Source organism: Leucoraja erinacea, chromosome 19 (genome assembly GCF_028641065.1).
Source record: "Leucoraja erinacea ecotype New England chromosome 19, Leri_hhj_1, whole genome shotgun sequence".
In the NCBI taxonomy this organism is placed as follows: domain Eukaryota; kingdom Metazoa; phylum Chordata; class Chondrichthyes; order Rajiformes; family Rajidae; genus Leucoraja; species Leucoraja erinaceus.
Genome location: NC_073395.1, coordinates 29,756,584 through 29,765,740, shown reverse-complemented (window position 1 = coordinate 29,765,740; position 9,157 = coordinate 29,756,584). Strand labels below are relative to the sequence as shown.

The 9,157-nt window shown below is 44.5% G+C and overlaps 1 protein-coding gene across 3 annotated transcripts in view; it reads left to right on the top strand.

The window, feature by feature from the left end:
• Nucleotides 1-5,302: 5,302 nt before the first annotated feature.
• The window catches only part of LOC129706439 (potassium voltage-gated channel subfamily C member 2-like), a 120,483-nt gene continuing 116,628 nt past the window's right edge, over nucleotides 5,303-9,157 (top strand). Inside the window, exon 1 of one of the 3 annotated variants that reach the window (XM_055650745.1) lies at nucleotides 5,303-6,467. In XM_055650745.1, the coding sequence (XP_055506720.1) occupies nucleotides 5,919-6,467 (549 nt within the window). In that variant the 5' untranslated portion in view covers nucleotides 5,303-5,918. The remainder of the gene's footprint in view (nucleotides 6,468-9,157) is intronic. The other 2 variants (XM_055650747.1, XM_055650746.1) reach the window with 2 other exon arrangements.

The window sequence follows — 9,157 nt, the reverse complement described above, 5'->3', positions numbered from 1 at the left end:
AATCCAGCTGTCAGTGAGAGATAAACTGAGTAGAGCTTTCTTTCTTGGGTCTTGAGTGCTTCAACATCATGAAAAATGGCACAAAAACATGGTGACTCTTGGATACTATCCTATGCACTTGTATTTAAGTAAGATTGTGCTTTGGTATAGTAATACTTTTACTGAACTGTATGCAAAAAAGGAATTTCACTGCTCCCCGATACATGTGACAATAAAATACCTTTGAACCATTGATTTCTCTGCACCAAAATGAACAGTATGTCTACAAAGTTATTCAGGGTGAAAACTGGGAAGGGGGTGCGGGGACGGGTGTGGATGAGAGGGTTGTTACTGAAATAGTAAGTGTCCCAGTCTGATATTAATTGTGATTTTTTTAAAGTTGATCAGGTTATTGATCTTGATTTAAAATCTGATACCCAAAAAAATTGATGCATCAGCCAAAAGTAACAGGAGAAAACACTCAAAGCTGGAAATCAAAAATAAAAACAGAAAATGCTGAGAACATTGGCAGGGTAGATGGGATCTGGTAAAGGGAAACAGAGTAATAATTTCAGGTCAAAGCCCCTTCATCAGATTGCTGCCATTGCAGAAGCTGACTGGCCTGCTGAATATTTTCAGCTTTTTTATTCATGCATTTGTTCCTGCCTGGTGCATTTTACCATTGTATTTTGATTATGACATTCTGATTACCAGGTCGGACAGACAAAATAAAGGAATAAAGATAATCATCTACAGTACATGAGCAATCCAAAGTTCTTCAAAGGGCAATCAAAGGGATGAAAATTCTGCAGCGTGACTTTAGAGAGCTCGGAGAAATGCTGAAAAGCAGGACCTCCAGGGTTGTTATCTCCGGTTTGCTTCCAGTTCCTCGTGCTGGCGAGAGCAGGAACAGGGAGATACACGGGACCTGAACGTGTGGCTGAGGAACTGGTGCACGGGGCAGGGATTTAGATTCTTGGATCACTGGGATCTGTTTTGGGGTAAGGGGGAACTGTACAAAAGGGATGGATTGCATCTTAACAGGTGTGGGACCAGCATTCTGGCAGGCAGGTTTGCCACTGCTACACGGGTGGTTTTAAAATGAATAAGGGGGGTGGGGTGTCGAATGGGAGAGTGGAGGATGGAGTTAAAGGGAAAGGGTTTCTTAAATGTGTGAGCGTAGAGACAGAGGGGTGTGAAATGAGGGTAGAAGCAATAGGTAGCAAGGTGAAAAGTAAAAGTGGCAGGCCGGCAAATCCAGGGCAAAAATCAAAAAGGGCCACTTTTCAGCATAATAGTATAAGGAGTAAGAGTGTTGTAAAAACAAGCCTGGAGGCTTTGTGTCTCAATGCAAGGAGCATTTGTAATAAGGTGGATTAGTTGAATGTGCAGATAGCTATTAATGACTATGATATAGTTGGGATCAAGGAGACATGGCTCCAGGGTGACCAAGGCTGGGAGCTGAACATCCAGGGATATTCAATATTCAGGAGGGATAGACAGAAAGGGAAAGGAGGTGGGGTAGCGTTGCTGGTTAGAGAGAAGATTAATGCAATAGAAAGGAAGGACATTAGCTTTGAGGATGTGGAATCGATATGGGTAGAGCTGCGAAACACTAAGGGGCAGAAAACGCTAGTGGGAGTTGTGTACAGGCCACCTAACAGTAGTAGTGGAGTTGGGGATGGCATCAAACAGGAAATTAGAAATGCGTGCAACAAAGGTAAAACAGTTATAATGGATGACTTCAATCTACATATAGATTGGGTGAATCAAATTGGCAAGGGTGCTGAGGAAGTGGATTTCTTGGAATGTATGTGGGATAGTTTTCTAAACCAACATGTAGAGGAACCAACGAGAGAGCAGGCTATTCTAGACTGGGTATTGAGTAATGAGGAAGGGTTAGTTAGCAGTCTTGTTGTGCGAGGCCCCGTGGGCAAGAGTGACCATAATATGGTTGAGTTCTTCATTAGGATGGAGAGTGACATCGTTAATTCAGAAATAAGGGTCCTGAACTTAAAGAAAGGTAACTTTGAGGGTATGAGACGTGAATTGGCCAAGATAGACTGGCGATTGATTCTTAATGGGTTGATGGTGGATATGCAATGGAAGGCATTTAAAGACTGCATGGATGAACTACAACAATTGTTCATCCCAGTTTTGCAAAAAATAAATCAGGGAAGGTAGTGCATCCGTGGATAACAAGGGAAATCAGGGATAGTATCAAAACAAAAGATGAAGCGTACAAATTAGCCAGAAAAAGCTGCCTACGAGAGGACTGGGAGAAATTCAGAGACCAGCAAAGGAGGACAAAGGGCTTAATTAGGAAAGGGAAAATAGATTATGAAAGAAAACTGGCAGGGAACATAAAAACTGACTGCAAAAGCTTTTATAGATATGTGAAGAGAAAAAGATTAGTTAAAACAAAGGAACGGGTGAATTGATCATGGGGAACAAGGAATGGCAGACCAATTGAATAACTACTTTGGTTCTGTCTTCACTAAGGAAGACATAAATAATCTGCCGGAAATAGCAGGGGACCGGGGGTCAAATGAGATGGGGGAAACTGAATGAAATCCAGGTTAGCCGGGAAGTGGTGTTAGGTAAATTGAATGGATTAAAGTCCGATAAATCCCCAGGGCCAGATAGGCTGCATCCCAGAGCACTTAAGGAAGTAGCCCCAGAAATAGTGGATGCATTAGTGATAATTTTTCCAAACTCTTTAGATTCTGGAGTAGTTCCTGAGGATTGGAGGGTAGCTAATGTAACCCCACTTTTTAAAAAGGGAGGGAGAGAGAAAACAGGGAATTACAGACCAGTTAGTCTAATGTTGGTAGTGGGGAAACTGCTAGAATCAGTTATTAAAGATGGGATAGCAGCACATTTGGAAAGTGGTGAAATCATTGGACAAAGTCAGCATGGATTTATGAAAGGTAAATCATGTCTGACGAATCTTATAGAATTTTTCGAGGATGTAACTAGTAGAGTGAATAAGGGAGAACCAGTGGATGTGTTATATCTGGACTTTCATAAGGCATTCGACAAGGTCCCACATAAGAGATGAGTATACAAACTTAAAGCACACGGTATTGGGGGTTCAGTATTGATGTGGATAGAGAACTGGTTGGCAGACAGGAAGCAAAGAGTAGGAGTGAACGGGTCCTTTTCACAATGGCAGGCAGTGACTAGTGGGGTACCGCAAGGCTCAGTTCTGGGACCCCAGCTATTTACAATATCTATGAATGATTTGGACGAGGGATTTGAATGCAACATCTCCAAGTTTGCGGATGACACGAAGCTGGGGGGCAGTGTTAGCTGTGAGGAGGATGCGAGGAGGCTGCAAGGTGACTTGGATAGGCTGGGTGAGTGGGAAAATGCATGGCAGATGCAGTATAATGTGGATAAATGTGAGGTTATCCACTTTGGTGGCAAAAACAGGAAAGTAGATTATTATCTGAATGGTGGCCGATTAGGAAAGGGGGAGATGCAACGAGACCTGGGTGTCATGGTACACCAGTCATTAAAAGTAGGCATGCAGGTGCAGCAGGCAGTGAAGAAGGCGAATGGTATGTTAGCATTCATAGCAAAAGGATTTGAGTATAGGAGCAGGGAGGTTCTACTGCAATTGTACAGGGTCTTGGTGAGACCACACCTGGAGTATTGCGTACAGTTTTGGTCTCCTAATCTGAGGAAAGACATTTTTGCCATAGAGGGAGTCCAGAGAAGGTTCACCAGACTGATTCCTGGGATGTCAGGACTTTCATATGAAGAAAGACTGGATAGACTCGGTTTGTACTCGCTAGAATTTAGAAGATTGAGGGGGGATCATATAGAAACTTACAAAATTCTTAAGGGGTTGGACAGGCTAGATGCAGGAAGATTGTTTCCGATGTTGGGGAAGTCCAGAACAAGGGGTCATAGTTTAAGGATAAGGGGGAAATCTTTTAGGACCGAGATGAGGAAAAAAACTTTTTTCACACAGAGAGTGGTGAATCTGTGGAATTCTCTGCCGCAGAAGGTAGTTGAGGCCAGTTCATTGGCTATATTTAAGAGGGAGTTAGATGTGGCCCTTGTGGCTAAAGGGATCAGGGGGTATGGAGAGAAGGCAGGAACAGGATACTGAGTTGAATGATCAGCCATGATCATATTGAATGGCGGTGCAGGCTCGAAGGGCCGAATGGCCTACTCCTGCACCTATTTTCTATGTTTCTATGTTTCTTCCCTGACTTTTCAGTGTTAGCATTATAGTAATGAGACTTTGTGACTTCACAACAGATTAGTACATTCTACCTAGTCCTCATGCAGCAGTGACAGATTCTTCAAAGAAATCTCCAACATTATATGCTTGTGAAGTATGTTGGTGCTTTAAAATCGCACAAATTAACAATATCGTTAAGGCGAAAAAGAAACAGGGTGTCATCTCTGTCGCCAATAGTGGGAAATAGCTGCACAACTGCTAAAGCCAGTGACCTAGATCCATGTGCACCAGTGTTGATTTTATTTTCTGCAAACGGGATTTTAGTGGGAATTAACCTGACGCCTAAAATTCTCACATCCCACTAGCTTGCACATTCTGCATTCATATTTAGAAACAACACGCAAGGTTTCCTGTCTCCGTCCATCGTATGTTGGCAAGACTTAAGGATGGTTCTTAAGCTGCATTTAGTTTTTTTTTCCCCCTAGTAGAACAGTGAAATGTGTTGTGAGAGGTGCTATTATTAAAAGCTGGCGGTACATAGTGTGAATTTCAATCATATTTTTTGTAACTGATGCTCCGTTGAACGAGCGGGCCCCTTCCGAAATTGCAGCCACCATCTGAAGTCTGGGATAATGAAATGCATTGTGCAAGGCAACGTCTGCACTGTAATACCAGCGCAGGCTGCTCCGAGTTGGCAACTGTACTCACCTGTAGCTAGAGGCCGCCTTGCCTCCATCTGTTGAACAGGCAGACTGAAGCTTGGATATGGGAGCGCAAAGTTTAACACAGACATTATTTTTAATGTACTAATATGCGCTACGCTTATCCCTGGCATATATAGTTATTTGAATTCATGTTTTAGTAGAAACCTCCATTGAAGGATTGTATGTGTGAATCGGACAAGCTATATGCAATGATTGCAAATGCTAAATACACAGGACCTCACACAAACAACACGCGCACCTCTGTCGGCAATCGAGAGATTTAGGGGGAGCGGGTGTCTCTCATCAATAGACAGCGATCTAAAAGGTGAGGGGAAGGTTCAGGCGAATGTGTCGGAGGGGATAGAGGGGAAAAATCGTGCGGAACGGTCTCACTTCAACAAGTTGCCGGGTGTGAGTTCAGCTTTCACAATAGCCCGGATACCACCGGGACATGAGCGTCTCTGCGCAGCCAATACCAGACCAATATTATTATTTTGCAAAAAAAAAATGTCTGGTCTTCAATCTCTACCCGTGCTCTCATTCCCAGCGACCTTCAGAGACAATTTGTAAATAACAGGAAGGAGGAATGCTGGAAAATAACACCGAGGCATTACGTGATCGTCGGGTGCAGGGTGTTGCCTTTGTCGTCTATCCCTGCGAGGAAAACACGGTCACGTACTTTCAGAAAATAAGGCGATCACTTTCCTCCCTCTTTCACTCACAGAGGTCGATTGCATCCCCCGAGGAAGGAGGAAAGGAAACTGGTCAATACTGAACAGTGGTGTCGTTCCGTTTGACTTCACCTGCCCGCCTCGCTGGCTGCATGCGGCGAACGGGGACGGTACAGAAGGGGGCTCGGCGTTCAGCTTTGCCACCGCTTTGGCTCTGCTTTGCAACGGATACACATTAACAGGACAAAGCGACGGCAAGAACAACAACAACAACAACAACAACAAAAATCCCATCCACCTCCCCAGGAAAAAAAAGACACAATTTACAGCTGCGGGTCTCTTTATCCGAGTCATGTCTGAACCGGAGAGATGGGCAAGATCGAAGGGAACGAGCGAATAGTTCTCAACGTAGGGGGAACTCGGCACGAAACTTACAGGAACACGTTGAAAACCCTCCCCGGGACCCGGCTAGCGCTGCTCGCCGACTCCGATGGGCAAAGCAACTCCGAATATGACCCCAAAGTGAACCAGTATTTTTTCGACAGGCACCCGGGGGTCTTCGCTTATGTTCTCAACTACTACCGCACGGGCAGGCTGCACTGCCCCGCCGATGTGTGCGGGCCACTTTTCGAAGAGGAGCTGGCTTTCTGGGGCATCGACGAGACCGACGTGGAGCCTTGCTGCTGGATGACTTACAGGCAACACCGCGACGCCGAGGAAGCCCTTGACATCTTCGAAGCGCCCGATCTGCTGAGCGGGGAGATCCAAGAAGGCGAGGATGAATCGGAATTCAACAAGAGACTGGGGATTGAGGAGTGTAGCCCCCGCGGCGGCGGCGGCATAGCGAACCGCTGGAAGAGATTGCGACCGAGGATATGGGCACTCTTTGAGGATCCATACTCCTCGAGAGCTGCGAGGGTAAGAAATAGCAGGGAGGTGGGGGGGAAACAAGACTAAGCAACAGATCCAAGTTTGGGGGGGGGGGGGGGGGGGGGGGGGGGGGGGGGGGTTGGGGAGATGCCCCCCCCCCCCTCCGTGCCATTGATTAATTTACTTATTATTGTTAATCTCGATGCTTTAAGAAATTACCCAAACCAGCCTAAGGGGTGTCTACATCCGAACGGGGCCACGCATTAACAGGGGGATTATCCATTTTCTTCAATGGAAAGTGTTACAGGTTGCACAGCTACCCGCGTCTCTAGTAATGTATTCATGTACAACACCAACGCTGGGAGTTTACACTTGCTCGTGGTATTGCGCCCCCCCGCCTCAGTCGCGCAGTTTGATGGTATTCAGTCTGTTCCGTGATTTCATTTATATTTGTGCACGGGTTTTTGCTATTTCTGATTGGCCTTTGAGAAGGTGGTGCTTTTCTGCAGTCTGTGTTGTGAAGATACCTCCACCCTGCTGTCGGGTAGGGAATTCCAGGACTAAAGATCCAAGCACTGTTGGGCGGTTGTAATTGATTGCCAGGTCCCGATGGTGTGCGGGTTGCTGTGCCCATGCACTCGCGAATATACATTGGGGAAGTGGGGCTCGCCGAGTTGCTGCAGAAGGAGTGGAGAACGGGGTGGTGAACATATAGGTTGTATAGACCTGCCCGGTATTAAATGTGTCATTTTTTCCAATTGCCAGCTTCTGCAGTTCCCTCTTTCTATTCAGTGTTAAACTTGTTAAGTGTTGTTGGAATTGTATACATCCAAGCACCATGAAAGATTCCCATCACACTCCTCAAGTCAAGTCAAGTTTATTTGCCACATACACATACGAGATGTGCAGTGAAATGAAAGTGGCAATGTTTCCTGACTTGTGCCTTGTTGAGGATGTACTTTGTTGTGGTAGGACAGGAGTCTGCCGCTGATGGATAGCTAGCCTTTGACTAGCTTCTATAGCCGCAGGAGTTCTGTAGTTGGTCCAGTTACGTTAAAATAAAAATCAGGAATGACTTCGGTGGCTTTGGATGTCCAATGGAGAGAGAATGGGAGGGGGAGGGGCGGTGTCCTTAAACTTACACTAAATTGCGGCAGTCACAACCAGCTATTTTTGGAGAACTTTGCCGTGTATAACTGTTATAATCAGCATTCGCTGATATTTATTTGTCATAATAAGCACATATCAGTTATTTTTGATACCGATTATAGCTAACACACATTTATTTCGACGTCTTCTGCAAAGAAGATGGGCGGGTTCTACTCAATTCTTATGATGTATGGAAATGTTATGGCTAAAAAGCTAAAACACTGGCAATATAAATTTGGCGTGTTTTATTACCGAATGACAATGACCGCAAATATTCACATGAGATTCAGTGGCAGGCAAGTAACAGCGACAGGTGTGTCCACTCTTTTGATATTAAGCAAATCTTCGACTAAACGCCCCTTGTAAGTATTTCAATACCATCTTAATAAGTTACATTTCAAATTGAGCGCCGGTTGCAACTTGTTGCAATAGAACTTTTCAGAATAACTTTTTGTTTTAAAGAGAGGCTGTGAGTTTATTAAAAAATAACAGACTTCTGTAACCGCGCTTTCTACAAGATTGCATTAAAATACCACCGGTGGACACGGATTCATTGGAAAAAAAATCATTCCAACACGGACAGTACGCGTGGTATGTAATCTAGCAGCAACTTTAACACTGGATATACATTCTAACAGCTCGAAAGTTTAGGAACTTCTAAAAGAATATAACATAAAATAAAGTTCGTACCCACAATACAATTAAAATTACATTGAATATGCAACATACGAAATAAATCACGAACTTCAAGTAACCCCGGCATTCCCTCTCTCTCCATCTCTCCCCCACTCAAGTCGCACCGGCTTCTCAATCTCACCAAGCAAACAGCTAACAATGGGCAGTTTCATTTATCATCGTTACTTGTTGGCTTATTTTACATTCATTTGTTCTATATCTCTCTACATCACCGCCTGTCTTCATCCCTCGTTTCCCTCACCCCTGATTCCAATCTGAAGAAGGATCTCGGCCCAAAACGTCACCTATCCCTTTTCTCCAGAGATGCTACCTGACCCGCTGAGTTACTCCAGCATTTTGTGTCTATCTTCAAAAATATGATCAAGATCATTCTCCTGGTTGCATGTTCTCAGACAGTTTATTGCACTTTCCGGGAAAGTCCCTTGTTTCTTTTGTGAAACACCTTGTTTTTGGTCACAATGATAAATGGGTGATTAATGATGAATTCACCGCTGGTAATCGTCAATACCGGATGAAATCAAATCGCGATTTTGTTTTTGCATCGTGTGGATGAAAGGCGACCCCGAAGGATATGATTGGAATGTTCCTTTAAGACGAATTTGTAAAAGGAAACTTTAGCATAGATTCTCCAGATATGCTGCATGTCCCGTCGAGTTACTGCAGCATTTGGTGTCTACCTAACATAGATAATGTTTACAAAACTGAAGAAAGGAGAATGAAAGCAACATGCGTGAAATGTTGCAGAATTGACATGGGGAGGGAGTCAGGCAGTAAGGATCAATAGCTGCTGATTATAGGGGTTAGGAGGAGGAATGGTATTTTTGTTGGGAGTTATTGTGCGTGCTGTTCTAGTCAGTTCTGGCAGTAAACACATGCCCATGTCATGCAACAAC